This window comes from Arvicola amphibius, chromosome 1 (genome assembly GCF_903992535.2).
Source record: "Arvicola amphibius chromosome 1, mArvAmp1.2, whole genome shotgun sequence".
NCBI lineage: Eukaryota > Metazoa > Chordata > Mammalia > Rodentia > Cricetidae > Arvicola > Arvicola amphibius.
Window position 1 is genome coordinate 29,343,856 of NC_052047.1, and position 19,531 is coordinate 29,363,386.

The 19,531-nt window shown below is 45.8% G+C and overlaps 1 protein-coding gene across 1 annotated transcript in view; it reads left to right on the forward strand.

Moving 5' to 3' along the window:
* Usp46 (ubiquitin specific peptidase 46) overlaps positions 1-19,531 on the forward strand; it is a 74,339-nt gene that overhangs the window by 18,488 nt on the left and 36,320 nt on the right. The window contains exons 2-3 of the mRNA XM_038341749.1: positions 13,272-13,352; positions 17,639-17,852. Coding sequence (XP_038197677.1) covers positions 13,272-13,352; positions 17,639-17,852 — 295 coding nt within the window. The remainder of the gene's footprint in view (positions 1-13,271; positions 13,353-17,638; positions 17,853-19,531) is intronic.

The following is a 19,531-nucleotide window of genomic DNA, read 5'->3' on the forward strand; positions in this document are numbered from 1 at the left end:
CAGGACTCATGCATGAGTCCGGCATAATCGCTTCCTGAGGACGTTCTGGATTGACGGGTGTAACCTAGAGCTGGTGGGCTTTTCTGGGTTAGATAGTCAATAGTTTAGACTTCTGCCACAGCTCGATGATCCCACTGTTCTCCGGTGAACGCAGTTGCAATGGCTGTATGAATGGTCACAGCTGGCTTGCAGTAAAACTTACTGTAAAAAACTTGCAGTAAAAACAGTAGCTGAGAGTGGATCAGTGAGCTGTAAGCTGTACACAAGCTTCTAGAAGGAAGACGTGGCAACCAAGAAGTTACTCTGTCACAAACTGGGAGGAGTGCTGAAAGGAAACAGAAAAGTCTGTGAGGAGGAAGGGTCAGGGAATAAGTGACTTCGAAGTGGTATGGTGAGGGAGACACCTCTGGAAAGGGAGAGTATGCCAGACAGGGTGCAGCTCTGAGGGCGGGAGCCGTGGTCTAGATAGTTCCAGCCAAGGGCCTTGTATCCCAGTCTGCTTTTGTGTGCTCTGTATGGTAGGTGTGCTTCAGCTTGCTTTGGATAAAATATGCAATTTTGTTCCTCCAACTCCAGTTTTCTCTTCCTTTTTTTGTTTTTCTGTTTCCCCATAGCCCAACAGAGAGATGAGCTGTATTGATAGACTGAGGCATTTTTGTCCTGCGTACTCTAATAGTTGTATACGCCCTCTCTCTGTGTGTTCCCTTGCTTTGCTATATTGTTTTCAGTATCTGTGCAGGAATTTAGAAAGTGGAGGGGTAAGATTGCACCTTATTTTATTATTTCCTTAGAATTCAGTTCTCTGACAGGGTTTCTCTGTAGCTTTGGAGCCGGTCCTGGAACTAGCTCTTGTAGACCAGGCTGGTCTCGAACTCACAGAGATCCGCCTGCCTCTGCCTCCCGAGTGCTGGGATCAAAGGTTTGCATTACCACCACCACCACCACTTGGCCTGTTCTCTTTTTGCCTTTTAAAATTTAATGTGATCTTATTACTTGGAACAGTGACGGGAAACCGTTTTTTTTTCCCTGGCAACATTTCTGTTCTGTCAACCCCAGCGGTTCATTTCCTTCAAGCAGGTTGTAGTGCCCCAGAAAGGTCTCATTTGTTTCGTGCTTGCATGTGTGCACGTGGCTCCCAAAGAAGCCACGACAGGAAGCTGGATTCCCTGGGATTGGAGTGACAGGAAGTGGTGAGCCTTCCTGTGGGTGCTGGGAGTCAAACCGTGGTCCTCTGAAAGAGGAGCCCGTGCTCTCGACCACTAAGCCATCCCTGCATTCCCCTGATGAAGGTTTTGTTTAAGAGGGCAGGGATGTTTTCCTGTTTCAGAGGATGCCTGTGACCTGGGGGTACTCCAGTGCCACACTAATGTCTAGCCTAATGGATGAGCTCAGATCCAGTAAGAAGACTGGTCTCAAAGAATATAGTGGAGAGTGATTGCTATAGACACGGAGCATCATGCTTGCTTCCGCATTCTGGTGCACACTGGGTGCACAGAGTGAGCACTTTCAAGCTCTCTGTCTCTCTACCCTCCCTCCTCTCCTTCTCCCCTTTCCATTCTTCTCCCTGTTTCTCTCCTCTCCCCTTCCTCTCCCCACCCTACTGTGGGGAGTAATTGTCCTCACCTCCCTGGACTGTTGGAAGGATCGAAGCCTAGGTGCTCAGAGAAGTGCCGCCACAATCAATGCTTCTTCCCATTATCTGTCGTTATTGTCGAGTGCACACGAGGCACCAGGTCTCTTATTCCTCCCGAGCCTTATTGGTGGCTCTTGATACGTTTCACACACTTGGGCTGCATCCTGTCTCTGTGCAGTTTGTCACAGGAAGACCAGGAATACAGTCCCTTTGAACGTTCCGTTGTCCTATGGACATCTAGTTGGTAAGAGTCGCTTTCGAGCATAAATCTGGAGTTTTCCCAGTAACATTTGCCATCCCGTGGTCTGTTTTAATTCACTCTCTGTAATCAGTGTCTTCTTCTGTATGAATTTAGATACAGACTTTGGCCCCCTCTGAGTCCCCTTTCTACTTTGTACAAAGTACAAAGAGGTGACGTGTTGATCTAGGGCAAGGCCATTTATTTCTCTGGCATTGGTTTTCACACCTATAGTGCAGCACAGCTGACTTCCAAGGACCCTTCTGTCCCCTGGACTCTCACATGTCGCAGGCACGTCCTCACCTCCTCACCGTTTCTTCTAGACCTTGGCCTTCTCCTGCTGTTGCTCTAATTATTCTTTCTCTCAGGCAGCCTCCCTCCCCTGGAGGGATTCTAGCTTGTTTCCCTTATAAATTACCTTCAAACATTGTTTTAAAGAAGAAGTTCCTCTTTGCGCCCTCCTGTGCATTCATGGTTTGTCTTTCAAGGGTTGTTTGTTGTGTGTCGGAAGCTTCCTCGGTTGCCTCTAGAGGTGCTTTCGAAAGCTAGCACTGCAGTCTTGTTGGAACTTGTCCCTGCTCAGAGTCTATTTTTTAATAAAATTCTTTGTATTGTTTTTTCAGAAGGTTCCCCCTTTCTTTCACCGACTGAAGTAAGAACTTTTGTTTCTTATGCTTCACATCCTGTGGTTTTCCCAAAAGGACTGGTTCTCAGTTCAGTCTCTGGTCATACAGCATTTATGCTTTCAGGGCCTCCAATTGCCGTCTGCGCTGTTAGGCCGGGCTCCCGCAGTAGGAGCGGAAGCTTTGCGAATATGATACCGATAGCCTTTGCTGTCTGTTTCACCTCTCTGTTGGCCCTTGGAATAGGCAGGTTGCACGTCGGCACCAGGACCTCTGCGCTCCAAAGAGAGGTGAAGGGTCAGAACCCAAAGAAAATAAATCCTGGCAAGAAAAGGCAGGCAACAGTGAGGGACGTGCACACATACATAGCTCACTTATTCAACTTTTACTAAACTTATTAAATGTGAATTCCAAAATAATATATCATCAGAGTAAAAAACTAAGTTAAAAGGATAAAAAGGAAAGCCCTTGGGACTGGAGATGGCTCAGTGGTTAAGAGCATTTATAATTTTTGCAGAGGACCCAGGTTCAGTTTCCAGCACTCATATGGTGGTCAACCATCTGTAACTTCAGTCCCAGGGGATCCTATGTCCTCTTCTGATCTTTGTGGGCACCAGGCACACAAGGAGTGCACATACATACATGCAGGTAAAACATGCATACACATAACATAAATAAATCTTCCAAAAAGAAAAGCTCCTTGTGACCTTTTCATCCCTTAGCCCTATTCTCTGGCGGTGTTATTACTATTTTCTTGAGGGTAAGCCAGGTGCAGTGATATTTATTTGTCTGTAACCCCATCTGCCCTGGAGGCTGAGGCAGAAGGATGACACGAACCTAGGAGTTGAGCTTTATTTGGGACAATGGAGGGAGAGCCTGTTTCAAAAACAAACAGAAAACAAAAAAGCCCACAAATAAAATGAAAACAAACCCTCAAACCAAAAGCAAGTAATTTTTCGAGTATTCTGGAAATTTTCACTAAGATGAATACAGCGGCTTGCATGGCTTTGGTCCCCTTGTTCCTCAGGATTAGAAGAGTGTGGAGCGCAGAGCAGGCGGCACAAACAGGCAGTTGCACATTGCCCGAGTAAAACACATTTCCAGGGTTGTTCTGTGTACATTGTCACTGTGCTGAGTTTTACTTATCGTTTGTCTTGTACAGCTTTGCAGAGCAGTACCTAAAAAGAAATTTTACTTTAAAAATTACCTACAGAGAAGGAATGCGTTTAGTTGGTAAAGCATTTGCGTTGGATTCCAGAGGTTATGAATTCATTTCCTGTACCACAAAAATAGAAATACTGACGTGGTATTTTGCTATATAGATTACTATAATTATTTCATCAGCTTGCGATACTTATAACTTTTTCTAATACAACCCTTGCTGCAAGGACTATTTGAGACATTGGCTGCTGATTGTCCCGTTAATCTCTACTTTTTATGTCTGGTGTAAGAGAAATTTGTAACTGATCACAAATGTTTGGGTGATGGCCACCTATGCTCTGCTCCCTTGCAGCTGTGTGGCTCTAAGACTGAGATTCTTGGTCAGAGGGTTTAAAGCAAAAGTATCTGCTGTAGCTCTGTAGAGCCTCCTTACAAAGGGGGCCATCCCTCTCTTTCCCCTTTTGCTGGGACAGAGGTTGTTTGGTGGCAGGAGTTAGATTAATCGTCTTGGTTCCAAAACTGCAAACGGACTCTTGCTCACGACAGAGTGACAAGATATGAGGACCCTTTGTCTGCAGCACCACAGGGCGACCACACCAGACCTACACTGCACCTTCTTGAACATTTCTGTGAAAGAGATGAATGAATTTTCATTTTGTGAAGTCACGATATGAGTCGGATCTTTGTTACACTCTCTGTACCTACGTGCGTGAGTATATCTATATAATAGAGTAGAATTGCAGGATTGAGGGACATGGTCATTTGAATTCTCGATTGATTCCACCTAATTAACCTTTAAGCACTGCTCATTACTATCACCGTGTAGTGAGAGAGTCGCCATCATGTCTGTATTGCTGTGTCATGGATACCTTTACATTTAATGGCTATAACCCCCAAATCTGTTGAAGATCTACAAAGATTCACATTACCAAAGGAAAATGCTGGGATGCAAAAGCAAGAGCTTAGTTCCAAATGTCAATATCTGTTATATTCTGTATCCATGGAAACCAATTCCTGTGTGTCTATAAAGGGAATGGGAGAATGGGGAAGTGTTGGAGGGTACCACTCATGCTTCACTGAATAGTGCATTGAGAGAGTATACAACCTGAGTCCAGATTATGCACACAGTTGCGTCACAGACATCCATGATCATCCCTGTCTGTGCCTATCCACCTGACCATCCATTTAACTACAGATACTATGGGCCTACTATGTGCTCATCACTGAGAACATGGTATTGGGAAGGTCATATGGTCTTTGCTGCCACACTGTATAGATAAGATTTTAGGGACCAAATGTTAATGATTATATAAATAGTAATGTTATCACATGTGGGGGAGACAGTGTGCATGGAGAGATGTGGAGGAGGTTTATTAGTTTCTTCTTTCTGCTATAAGAACATTTACCCTAGTGGCTAGAGAGGCAGCTTAGTAGGCAAGCTGTGCAAGTGTGGGCATCTGCATTCCCGTCCTAGCATCCAAGTAAAAATACAAGTGTGGCAACTTGTAATTCTCCAGAGCTGGGGGATGAGGTGGAGATGGGAGTGTCATTAGGGTTCACTAGCTGCCCGCTCTAGGTTCAGTGAGAGACCCTGCTTCACGGGAATAAACTAGAGGATGATAGAGTATGACATCCATTGTCTTGCTCTGGCTTCCATATGCCTGCACAGAAGTATGTGGACATGCACACACATGTGTAAACATCACACACACACACACACACACACACACACACACCTTAAATCAGTAGCTCAAAAAGAGCAGCCTTATTTCTTACACTACGTGGCCCGGTTGCTCACTCTCCTGAGGGTCTAGGGTGCAGCTGCTTCCTGGCGTTTGGGATTTCTGCAGGTTGCCTGTGTTCCTTGACTCATGAGCCGCTCTGTCTCCTTGGCCAGAGGTGTAGTAGTTTCAGTGTCTCAGAGCTCTGTTTCTGCATCGTCTGTCTTCTCTCATTCTGACCCATGGGGGCAATGAGCATCCTGCCAAGTTCATCTACCATCTAGAACATCCAGAACAAATGTTCTGTATCAAGATCCTTCATTCAGTCATATCGGCAAAGTTCCCTTTTTGCATTCATTGTGATGGAATCCAGGGGTAGGAAGTGAACATCTGGGGAGGGAGGTCATTCTACCAGCCATATCACTGGTTTTGCAGAGAGGGGCTGCCCTGGGAAGAGTTCCCTGAGGAGCTGGCCTTTAAAAATTAGACTTGTATGCTGTGGGATAATGCTCTTGTACACCGTAAAGATTTGTCACTTGTGTTGGTTTAATAAGGCATAGATTGGCAAGTAGGCAGGCAGGAAGTATGGGTGTGGCATCAAACTAGGAGAATTCTGGGAAGAGGAAAGGTAGAGAGACGCAGTCGCAAGCCAGACACAGAGGAAGCAAGATAAGAATGCCTTACTGAGAAAAGGTACTAAGTCATGTGGCTAAACATAGGTAAGAATTATGGGTTAATTTATGTTGTAAGAGCTAGTTAGTGATAAGCCTGAGCAACAGGCTAAACAGTTTATAATTAATATTAACCTCTGTGAGTTTATTTGGGACTGAATAGCTGCAGGACCCAATGAGACAGAAACTTCCATCTACATTTGTAAGGTACAGGCAGGGGAAAGGGAATAGGAAAGAACTTGGGTGACCAGAGACTGGAAAGCAGCCATTGGTTTAGGCAGGGTGTGCAGGACAATGAGTGACAAGCAAAGTTAGTGACAGCAGTGAAAGCCACTAGTGGGATTCTAAATAGTTTTGTGTTTGGAAAGAATCCTCCTTCTACGTGCTTAGGGGTGGCTGAAGAGGATGGTGGAGGCTGTGTAAGAGTTGGTGGCGGAATGGATGAGAGATCCTGCAGCCTTGTCTAGCTGCAGCTGAACAAGAAGTGTGGTGTGGAGAGAGCTTGTCAGTAAAGCACAGAGATGGATGGGGACAACGCAGCAGCAGATGCCAGGTATAACCTGGAGGCGCCAGCCTGAGCCCCGATGAGGGCAGGGACTTTTACTAAGTGGGAAAATTCCAGGGGAGTGAGGTGTCCCATTGCAGTAGATGGATGTTGAGAGCCCGTGGATAGGTACGTGGGAATGCCTACATTAATGTAGCGTGGAGCTTGAAGGGAAGTTTGCAGGGTGCAGATAGTTAGATATGGTCTGCTTGCAGTGGCTGCCTGGAGCCCTGCAGTAGCATCTGCTGGGACCCTGGAGAGAGGCAGGGGAGAGGCCTTGGGCCACCTCTGGGAAAAGCCAACTGTCTACAAATGCCCCAAAGGCCACCTCTGGGAAAAGTCAGCAGTCTACAAATGCCCCAAAGGCCACCTCTGGGAAAAGTCAGCTGTCTACAAATGCCCCTTCTGGGGAACTTACTGTGTTTGTAGCTTCTCTGGGTGATGTGGGGGTAAAATCCAGGAGATTTTTTTTTCCTTTGAGTGCTGGGGTTGAGTCTAAGGTCCTTGCAGATGCTAGGTGCGATATGGAGGTGAGGAAGCACTGACAGTCCTTACAGAGTCAATAAACACACGGCGTTGGGTTCCTAGGCTGCTGTAGCCGATTATATTGTCGTGTGGCTTAAATAATCTACCTTTGATATCTTTTAAAAGCACCAATTTTTGTACTACGGATTGATTTATTATTGTATGTGTATGAGGGAATGTGTGCCACAGAGCACGTGTGGAAGTCAGAGGACAGTGTTTCTGAAGTTGCTTCTCTACTTCCATCTCTACATGGGTCCTGGGGATCAAGCTCGGGTCACCAGCCTTGCAAGTCAAGTGCTTTACTGTGGAGCATTGGCTTTGTTATAATTCTGAAATCCAAAGCAGATCCTGGGACAATGTCCAGTTGGTAGAGGGCTGCACGCACCCCCCCTCCCCAGGTTCTTTGTGTAGCCCTGGTTGTCCTGGAACTCACTTTCTAGACCTTGAGCTCACAGAGGTCAATGCCTCCCCAGGCATCTCCATGGCAGAGGTTGAACTGGGCCTTGGCTTTGTCCCATTCACCTGCAGCTTCTGAAATTGTCGCACAGTATTGTGCTCTGCCTTGTTCATGCTCCCACTTTGAAGGGCAGTTTGAGCATTCTGAGCCCACTGGGTAATGCAGCAAGCCCCGTTCAAATATCTTTTAAAAAGATTTTATTTATTTATTTCTGCATGTGTGCCTTTATGGTGGAAGAGGGCATCAGATTCCACTCTAGATGGTTGTGAGCCATCATGTGGGTGCTGGACATCCGACTCAGGACTTCTGGAAGAGCAGCCAGTACAGAGATGCTGATCCATCTCTCCAGACCCCCAGATGTGTAAATGAATATCATCTCAGTTTTCCTTTGTCCTGTGAGGCAATGTATTCCCCAGTTTCGGGGATTAGAGCAAGGGTGTCCTCGCTGGACTGTTGTTATTCCACCTATATACACATCCATGTGCTGCGGAATGATGTTTTGGTAAGTGCTGGGTCACATTTACCGTACTGATTCAATAAGACTATAATGGAGCTAAAAAATTCTTACTGCCTAATGTTATATGTGAGAGTTTTTTTTCCTAGAGTCATAATTCTTTCTCCACACACCCATACGACCTCCACATATGTATAGGTGTATGTATGTATATGTTTTTCTTTTTTCCTCAGAAAGGAACCCAGGATAGACCAAAGTAATGATTGTACAAAAGTCTAACTTGGTGAACCAATGAATTTCTATTGGGGTTCTTAACTAGCGTATGGGTGAAGGGTTACTTACAGGATCAAGTAGGACTCAAAAGCTACACCTGAGAACATGGTGAGGCATCATGGAAGCTGCACCCCTGGAGGTCTCTGCAGGCAGCTCAAAAGCTCAGAGAGTGTCCCCTCTGCAGTTCAATGGGTCCCAGTCCCCTACCTAATCCAGCAGTTTACTGCTTCTGTCTCTCCAGAGAGGGACCCCCATTTTCAGCCTTCCCGGGCATGTGAAGTTGTTTACCCCTGGTTCTCCTGAGCCTCTTCACTGTCTCCTGGGAAGCACTTTTTAACTTGGAGGGCACTGCTACATTACACTATCCGAAGCAATGCCATCATCACTGTAAAAGCATAGAGTGACCTGTTCCTCAGTGTGGCATGCTCTGCGTCTTGTCGACACAAACCTATTGCTAGTCGTGGGAAAGAACAGCACGCACCGCTAGGCAGGGCACACGACCCTCGGTAGCGACAGTAAAAGCTAAGAATCCGTGTCATGTCCTTTCTGTGCTTTGGGCTATTTTAGTATGTTCTCCGTTTACAGTGTTTCCTGGAGTGTGCAATGTCATGCCAGCTGTAGTCTCGTGTGGCTCCCTAATTTCCGTTATTTTTATGTGTATGCACATGGCTCGCGTGGGCTTCTGTGCTCCATGTGGGTGTAGGAGCCCGTGGAGGCCAGAAGAAGGCATCAGATCCCTGGAACCGGAGTTGTAGCTGATTGTGAGCTGGTGTGCAGGTGCTGGGAATCGAACCTGGGTCCTATGCAAGAGCAATGGGTGCTCATAACCAGTGAACCATCCTGCAGTTAGCTCCCTTATGTGCCTTCTTGATCTCACCATCTTCTCTAGCACTTGACTTGATCTTCTGTTTCCTTTGTCATGCCCCAAGAAGCAATAAGTTGTTCCATACATATGTACACATGCAATACACACTTCATATGGCAGAGGCAAGTGGTTGTACTTTCAGGCTAGTGTGTGTATTCCCTATGTCCACTAATGATAAAATTGCCTAAATAACATATTTCTCAGAGTGCATCCTCATGGTTAAGAGATGCAGGACTGACTGTAGGTGTAAAAATATAAACACAGTAGCCCAGTGAACCCACCCACCCACACTGTCGCTCAGCTTCAACCACACGGCCTTACCACCTTCTGTACCTTTTCTTGCTTCAGTCTTAGAAACCCTTGGACTTTTATGTGTTTCAACAGAAACAGTTCAAAGATGATAAGCTCTAAGGGAGACGTAAGAATGAGGTAGCAACCGCAGGAGATAGGAGGGAGTATGCGAGGTATGAGGGACCCTGAGGGACGCTGAGGGACGCTGAGCATATGATATGATAGAGCTGAGAAGAGATGCTTAGATCACGGAAGCATCTCCATTCTTTACAACAGAGAGGCACATAGGCTTATGAGCAGCCCATTAGGGGAGTTCTGGACTGCTGGTGCAAAATTTCTTTCTTTTTCTCTTCTTCCTACCGGGTTGGCCTCGAACTCAGCAATTCATCTGCCTCTGCCTCCTGATTGCTGGGACTAAAGACTGTGTTACCACACCCAGCTTGAAGGCCTCCAGAACTGGGTGAATTTGGAGAGTCTGGTCAGTGTGATTGTTGGACCTTTCTTTCCAGCACGTTTGACTGTGTGTATTTTCAGAAAGAGATGGAGAATTTGTTCATAATGGGTTCCTACTTTGCTGGGTGGGAAGTCCAACGGGTAGGGTCTGATGGCCCGTTAACATTGGTGTGTGAATGGATACTACGTCACCTCAGGGTCTCTGTTCTCAACACAAATCTTCATCCTCACATCCAGGCTCCCTTTCCACAAATGGCAAAATTAGTGCTAAGACAGGCAAGACTTATCTAGCAAAAATCATGTGTTAATTTCTCTGTGTTGCATTTTTTTTCATAAAGAGCTAATGAGATCTTGTTCCTACCACTGTGTTTCGTATCTTACATTTATCCTGATCTCCCTGCCTGCCATACATTCTAATTCTTCCTGGAAAAAAAATGGATGTTGGTCTTTTTAATACCCATCATTTATATTAATTTGTAATTTAGAAATAACTTTATTAAAAATGTTAGGCTTTTTTGTTGTTGTTGTTGGTACTGTGTAATCCTGCCATAATTTGGTCTGTTATTTCAAAGGCTCGTCTGCAGAGTGAAGCCGTGTTATTGTGGAGACAATGGCTCTTTTCCTCATGCACTGAACTTGGCTCATGTTTGAGTGCTGAGTCCTCTCTCAGACGGTGGGTAAAGGAGCCTAGAGTGGTGGAACAGCAGAGAGAGAGAGAGAGAGAGAGAGAGAGAGAGAGAGAGAGAGAGAGAGAGAGAGAGAGAGAGAGAGAGAGAGAGAGAGAGAGAGAGAGCTCACGGAAGCAAGGCTGGGGAGTAAGAGCCTGCCGTACTTCTATTCAGTTGGCTCGGGTTCGAGTTATTTTCTATTTAAAGTGTGCTTTGTGGCAAGGGGCCGTTTTGATTGGTTTTCAGTCTACTTCGTGGTCATGTCTTTCTGAAGGAGGAGAGAATCACCTTGAGTGAAGAGTACACACCATTAGGAGGCTAAAGAGATAGCTTTATGGTTACGGGCACTTGTTGCTGTGGCAGAGGACCTGGGTTTGGCCCAGCACCGACATAGTGGCTCACAACCGTCTTAACTCCAGTCCCAGGGGATCTGACATCTTCTTCTGGCACCAGGCACACACAGAGTGCGCTTACACACATGCAGGCAAAACATTCATACCCGTAAAAAATAAATTAAAGAATATACGGCATTAGAAATTGTTTAAAGATTTATTCTGTTGTTTACTCACACGTATGTGTGTGTGAGCACATGTGTGTGCAGGTGTCTGTGGAACCCAGAAGAGGCCATCACAGCCCCTGGAGCTGTGACCCATCCGACTTAGGTGTGAGGTCCCAACCTCAGGTCCTCTGTAAGAGCAGTATACACTTTTAATTAATGAGTCATCCCTCCAGTAGCATTACCTTTTAATGCTTTTCATTCTGTTTCCCAAATCCTTGTGTCCCTGCGAGCTGCGAGTTTCCCATGGTAACCTGAGAAGAAGAAAGCTGCAGATGGCGAGGGACCAACATCAGCAAGGCACTCCGGTCCTACCTACTGCTCTTTTGTCCACGCGTGGGCTCTGCACTCACAGACCAGTTAGATACAGACCGGAGGCATTTAAGCATCTCACCTGTTCTGAGCACACTTTGTCTTTACGCTCGTGTGCCAGCAGTTTATATAGCAATTATATGATACCTGAGAAGTAATGTAGGAAAGAAAGACACGTAGGAGGATGTGTGTAGGTTATAAGCCACGACTATAACAGTGATTCTCAACCTGTGGATTGCGGCCCCTTCACTAGGGGTCACATATCAGATGTTTATATTACGATTCACAACAGTAGCAAAATTACAGTTATGAAGTAGCAATGAAATAATTTTATGGTTGGGAGTTCACCACAACACGAGGAACTGTATTAGAGGGTCGTCGTGGCATTAGGAAGGTTGAGAAGCACTGACTACACCATTTATGTAAAGGCACTGAGTGTCTTTCCAGGGGGCCTGGAGCCTGCTCCCCATGGTCCGTGATCACTGTACCTGACTCAAGTGAGCTTTTCTTACTTACAGGCAGCCCACTCAATCTGAGTGACAAAAGACCATCCATTACTAGTGACAAGCCCCAGGTAGGCGGGGCTTCATCACGGTTTTGATGGCTGGGCTGCGGCAGTATTTGGATAAATAAGATTGAGCCTGACTCCTCCATTCAGCCTTTGGAAATTTATTAGAATGGCTTGTGTGTCCAACTCGTCTACCAATGGCTGTCTACCAATGAAAAGTCCAAGAATCATGTAGCTGCTTAGTCCATGAGGCTGGGTCTCAGTATATGCTGGAATCCCAAAGAAGTAGGCTCTAATGCCAGTGAAGGAATGGGCTTGCTGGTGAGAGCAAGCTGGCAAAGAGAGCATGCTTCCTTCTTCTGTGCCCTTTAGACAGGCTGCCAGCAGAAGGTGTGGCCCATATTAAAGGTGGCTCTTCCCGCCACAAAAGATACAGATTAAAAGTGGATCTTCCTACTGCAAATGATTTAATTAAGGAAAAAAAAAATCCCTCCCAGATGTACCCAGTCTCTTGGGTTTTAAATCACTTCCAGACATAAGCAACTGGGAATAGTCATCTTATAAGCTTCTTGAGGATGAACTGCACAGTCCCTGGCACAGAGGGCATGGGAGTTCTCGTCATGCTGGAGTATCACCAGGCTTAGCAGTCTGATGCATCCAACAGCTGTCAGGTTTCACATTGGATCCTTCCATTATCTGCGACATTCTCTGCACGTAGTGCCTTCTCAGTACGGCCCTCTCTGGGTGCTCCACTTAAAGGTACAGTTGTGTGGCCTTTCCAACTCAATTCCCCCATCATCCCCACCCCGTCTCATAGCCGTATTGTCTAATACTTGCTTCCTGGTTCAGGCCGTCGTCACGTTCACAAATGGGAACTCCATGAGAGCAGGCATGCGCTGTCCGCTTCCTCACTATTCTCTCTGATGCCTGGACCTAGAGACAGGTGCCTGGCTCAGCAGCCGTGCAGTGTAGCCTTATCAGCTTAAAGAAATTGACTTTGAAAGTGGTCCTGTCTTCCAGGCACCCTGTTTCTGAAAGCTGCTGCAGCTGTCTGGAATGTTTTCTTCAGAGGATCATCTCATTTACATACCGATCTCAAATGTCCTCTCCTCCTGGGAGGCGACTGGAAACCACCCGGTGCTGGGCTGGGGCAACTCATGAGTTGGCTGCCAAGTACAGCCACGGCATGAAAGAAAACTCCTGGTATCCCCCATATGTTGTTGACAAGGGGTGCTTGTTTCCGAGTGGGCCAGCTCACATCACCTCATTTCCTCATGTGTTTTCACGCCACCAAACTCTTGTTTATGTTTTCTTGTAGGGCACCAATGCCTCTGCTCTGGAAAAAGACATTGGTCCAGAGCAGTTTCCGATCAATGAGCACTACTTCGGATTGGTCAATGTAAGTACTTACTGTTTCCAATATTTTAGGGTATTTGATGTGGCTTGCTGGCTGACTTTTGTTTTTGCTGTGTGAGACAAGAGCTATGTAGCTCTATGTAGCTCTGTTGTGTCTGAACTCATTCATGGCTGGCCTTGAACTTTCAGTGATCCTCCTGCCTCTGCCTGATCACTGCGATTTGTGGCTTATGTACCATGCCCGTCTCTCTGCTACTGTTACCACCATTATTCATTGTTAAATAACTGTGCTTTAGTTAGTAGTAGAGGCAAATACTGGAGAAGGGCATTTTAATCTACTATTTAAAATGTACTAAATGTTGTCCCCAGCAACGGACTTAATTACTACGTTATTGATTGAACTCACAACCCTTTTCCTGCATGCCTTGAGGGGAGTCCCATTGATACGCCCGCTTTTATACTGACCTCATTAGCATTTGTGGCTGAACCTGCTTTGATCTGTCCTCCCTTTCTCACAGCATGGATTTTCCAGTCTTTGTTTTGTTTTGGGCCAATACAACGTGTCCTGTATTTGACAAATAATATAGCTTGTATTAGAGATATATGATAATATATCTTTAACTAGGAGTGAACTGTCAGTCAAGGACTGAGAGTCTTTTATTCCAGAGTCACTGGGCCCCGTTGTGTGACAAAACTTTCCCTAGGAGATGCAACACCCATCTGCTTACCCCAGAGTGATGTAGGGAGCTCATGACAGACCAAATTACAGACACCATCGAAGTCCAGTTTGGTGAACCAGTGAGTTTTATTGAGGTTACGCACAGGGTGAGAGGTTACTTAGAGGAGCGGAAATGAGTCAGAGACAGCTGGATCACCAAGGCTCACCCCAACATGGGTGACAGACAGCTCACTAAAGCTGGCAAAACTGGAGCCTACTGTGCAGCCTGCAGGCAGTACAGCAGGCTGGAGAGGGTCCTTTCCAGGCGACTCTGCCTAAGCCTCCTCCAGGCAGCTTGGCTGGGCTGGTTTCTGCTTCATCTAGGCAGCGGTCTGGTCTCAGAGTCTTCTCAGCTTTTGTTCTTCTGAGAGTCTCCTTTGAAGTTTAGCGCTGCTCACTCTGGCAGGGAGGGGCCTAGTGGATCCAGTCAACTCCAGGGACTTCCTGAAACTGTTTTGAGTTGGTTACTTTCCTACTTAAGGGGCTTCCCTGTAGGATGTGGAGTTTCGGTCTTGGAGGAAACTGTTTTACAACCCGGTTTTCCTTTGTGCTGGGCAGGAGCCCCTAGTACCTGGCTCTCCTTGGGCTCTGCTTCCTTGGTAAGGTAGTGGTAGGTCAGGTGTTAAGGTGGTATTGCCCATCACCCCTGTGTTTTTTACTTCACTATGTCCTCTTTATTGAATAGAAGTTTTACGTGTTGAGGGTGTTAGTTCATAGACACATGGCTTTCTGGAGCAGCTTCTGCCAGCTTTCTGCTGTGGCGCGTGCTTGAAGAAGTTAGCCACATTCTTTCTAAGTAAATGCTGCCTTGGATGTAAAGGAAAGAGCCCCAATTTTTATTCTCCATGTTCTGTTAACTAGTGGTATGAACTGTGGCAAGGAACTTGGTCTTTCTGGCCTTCCTTTTCCACCTTAATAGTGGCTGCAGTGGTTTCTCTCTCTTGAGCCACAGTGAAGGATGAATGAGAGCCCCTTGGTGGAGGCCTGGGCATGGTGTAGACACTTGAAAAATAATCCTCTTATTTCCCCAGAGTTGATCACTAGTTCAGGCCAGCTGTGACTGGGTAAGAGACACTGAGAAGCAGAGAGACTGGACAGAGTAGAGCTACACAAGGCCCCGGGAGGATAGTCTTCTAATATAAAAACAGCTTATTTTAGCCACTGTGCAGGGACCTCCACTTGACTCTGAAGAAAGTTATTCAATCCATGGTAATTTGTTCTTGACTAAGGAAAATACAAATGCAGACAATGGAGAATTATGACTCTTGCCTGACTAGTAGAAGAATTATGAAGGCTGTATCTATTAATAGATTCATTTATGATTCCTGGGATGGTAATTTATGGAGGTGCCAGCCTCTACGTGAAGGGGTTTGTCACCTGTTACATGGTTATGTCAAGGAACATTAAAATACCTAGGCTCCGAGGATGTTCGCACCAAGAGGTAGTTCAGCGAAGATGCCCATGCTCTGTTTGACCTTCTACAGCGCGTTGGGATCTGGGCTATGAATCTTGTTATTTCTTTGGAATTTCTTCCTGTTCATTTGCTGTGTGGGAATAGCTGAAAGTACAGGTCTCAGCTGGGTCCTCCCACGGAGCTAAGCTTCCAGCCACTTAGAAGCCAGTGAGATAATGACATTGCCTCTGCAGTCAAAATCTCTGTGTCTGTAACCTGGAGAGGAATAGAGTGTTGCTGTGTGAGCCCTACTCTGATTATAGGGGGGTCAGGAACTTGTGTGATACCATATTGGGACAATTGCCGCCTTGGAGGAAACATGAGGCAGGGTAATTTAGAAGGTAAGAGGCAGGAAGATGGGAGTTTGCCTATGGAGACACTTTCTGCTCCATTGTGTTGGAGTAAGTGAGACTTTGCACTCTGGGGCAGCGACTACAGTAATCCTGACAGAGAAAAACAAGCCCTGTTTCCTAAAGGCTTCTGCTGCACAGGTGGTTCTTAACTCCTTAAATAATCCTCCCCCCTGTTGTATGTGTATATATGTATGTTTACATACATATGTGTATGTATATGTATGTATTCATATAAGCACACACACATATACACATATCACATACATATCACACACACACATATATACATACACATGCATGTGTGTGGGTGCATACACATGTGCAAACACAAACACACACATGTATCTTCCACTGAGCTATATCCCCTGTTGTCTTAGGTTTTTTTTTGTGTTTGTTTTTGTTTTTTTATTTCTAATTTCACAGTCACGGGAGTTTTGTTTGTTTTTGGGACAAGGTCTCTCGTTATAGCTCAAGTTGACCTTGAACTCATAGTATAGTACAGGCTGGCTTTCAGCTTGCAGAGATCCTCTTGCCTCAGCTTCCCAAGAGCTGGGATCCCAAATGTGCATCACCATGCCTGCAGTCATGGGGGATTTTTTTTATATTGCATTGTGACTTTTCTTTAGCCAGCTGCTTTTCTGAGTCCCCATGCTATGTAGGTTTCAACCTCCCTTACACCCCTGAAGATTGGGCTCCTCTGTGTAAAAACCCTGGCAGTCCTGGAACTTGCTGTGTAGGCCAGACTGGCCTTATTCTTGCAGAGATCCTCCTGCTTCTGCCTCCTCTGTGCTGGGATTAAAGGCAGGCACCACCACCGCCTGGCTTCTTGTCTCTTTTTTCTAAGTACTAGATCCTATTAGATTCCTCATCAGAGTGTTTATATAAGTTAGACTTTGATGGATGAGAAAAGCACTGAATTCCTAGGCTTCTATTATCTGTGGGGAATACATTCCATGACTCCCAATGGATACCTAAAACTGCTAGTACCAAACTCTGTAGAGACTACGTTTTTCCTATACGTTTACACTGGTGGTAAAAGGCACAAGAGATTAAATAGTGTTCTAATAAAATAGAACAATTACAGTAATTCATCAGTATTAGTTTGTTTCTTGATACTAGGCTGGGGCCATTGCTGAGCAATATAAAGGTTACTTGTGATACCCAGGAAGTCTACAAAGTCGCAAGTGGGTAGGCACCACATACGTTATGCCTACGCTCTGCTAAGGGATGATTCACATCTGGGGCAGGATGGCGTAGGATGGTGTGAGATTCCATCACACTGCACAGAATGGGACACAATAGAAAACATATAGATAATTGATTTCTGTAATTTTTCCACGTAATGGTCACAGACTGTGAGTGACTCCCCGTCACTGGAAGCACGGGAAGCAGAACTGCAGTTCAGGGGGTTGGCTCTGTTACTGACTGGTTCTCATCTTGTGGGGTGCCACCACCTGGGAGTCAAACAACCCTTATGCAGGGGTTGCCTAAGACCATAGGAAAACACATATTTTTACATTACAATTCATAACAGTAGCAAAATTACAGTTATGAAGTAGCAACAAAAATGATTTTATGATTGGGGGTCACCACAACTTGAGGAGCGTTAGGAAGGTGGAGAGTCCCTGTTGTACCCTTTGTTCCTGTCCTTGTTGACCAGATCCACAGTTATCTATTCCAGCGTATTGGGCTTTGACAGGGGAACACAGGGATTGGCAGGGTCCTGGCATCTCCTGCTCCTCCCCTGCTCAGAGACGGCTTGTCCCCAGACAGTGACTCCAGTGACCCCTCTTGTGCCTTGGCAGTTCGGAAACACGTGCTACTGTAACTCCGTGCTTCAGGCATTGTACTTCTGTCGGCCGTTCCGGGAGAATGTGTTGGCATACAAGGCCCAGCAAAAAAAGAAGGAAAACCTGCTGACGTGCCTGGCAGACCTTTTCCACAGCATTGCCACGCAGAAGAAGAAGGTTGGCGTCATCCCACCAAAGAAGTTCATTTCGAGGCTGAGGAAAGAGAACGGTGAGTACTGGAGCCTTAGTGGGGTGACGGACCTGGAGGACGGCGAGAGCAGGGTTTCTGGGTCGCCTCCGCATGGAAAGCTCATTCTAGTTTATTAACTCAGTGCGGTTAACTAGCGTGGTTTCGGGGACTGAAGAGATGGCTCAGTGGTGAAGAGTGAGCACTTGAAAAATGCCCGCTCCGGTTTTAGAGGACTGGAGTTTAGTTCCCAGGGCCCATGTGGGATGGCTCATGGCCACCTATGACTCCAGTTCCAGGGGATCTGATACTCTACACATTATATTCACTTACATAGACAACCCGCACACACACACACACACACACACACACACACACACACACAAACACACACAACTGGGAAAAACCAGAGAGAGAGAGGGAGAGGGAGAGCGCAGGTATGGTAGTGTGTAACTTTAATCCTAACACTTAGGAGTCAAAGACAGCAGGTCACCGCGAGTTCCAGGCCACCTAGAACTACAGACCTTGCTACAAAAAATGAATTAAAATTAATTAATAACTAAATTAGAAAGAGGAGAGGAGAAAGAAAAGAAAACCAGGGTTTCCCTTTATAAGCTGTCATGGCACTCACTTTGTAGACCAGGCTGGCCTTGAACTCACATATACTTGTGCATACTTGTGTGTGTACGTGAGTATGCAGAGGGCAGAGGCTGCCTTCTGAGTGAGTGCTGGGACTAAAGGCGTGCGCCACCATTGCCCATCAGAAGACGTTTCTTTTTTTCCCATTATACAAGAAACAGAAAATGTAATAGAAATTTAAAAATTGAGGTTTGACATCCCATTTAGAATGATTTCTTTCTCTTTCCTCCCTTCCTTCCTTCATTTTTTTTTTTTAAAAACATGCTGCATTCTAAGAAGGATCATTGTAAGAGAAAAAAAAAAATTGACCAAGGCAGACTTTTGAGTGCTTCACTCCCAGGGTTAAATATATCGATGTAATCACTGAGCGGAACAGTACTGTTGTGTGAACTGTGACTAAAGTAAACACAAGTTACCTAATCAGGGGCTCTGGTGTGTTAAAAATAACATGAGTGTTAGAGTGGACATAACATGTGCCCTGTAGGCTCTAGTATGTTCAGTCTGCGGCTGTCGATTCTCAGTTGGTGGTGTTTGGGTAGGGGAGGTTGTGGAAACTTTAGGAGCTGTGCCTTAGCTATGAAGCAGATCCCAGGAGTGTGCCTTTGAAGGTGACACTGGCTACTAGTCCCTCCCTCATTCTGTGCTTTCTGCGCACTGTGAGGTAGCTGGCTTCTGTCATACTCCATTGCTGGGGTGATGCTCTGCCAAGTGTCTGGGACTGAGCAACCACGGATGGAACCCTCTGAAACTGGGAGGCCAGAGAAACCCCTCCTTCTGTGGGTATATGTGCTTAGGTATCTTGTTACAACCATGGGGTGAGTAACATGAACATTAGTGACAAGACTTCCAATAGGGGCCTTTTGTTTTTTGAGGAGAAATAGTGATAGAGATATGTTGTGTATTCTAGAAGTTTACGTTGTTTTTTTTCTGACTATGGGGATATTTGATGTTGCAACTTGCATCTGCCCCAGATGCCACCTTACTCTTAATACACTGACACAGTTAACCTGGTGTTTGTTTTTTTCCAAAGTCTTGCTTAATTTGATAGCTAGCCTTCAAAGCTGTAATAGTTTGTGTATGCT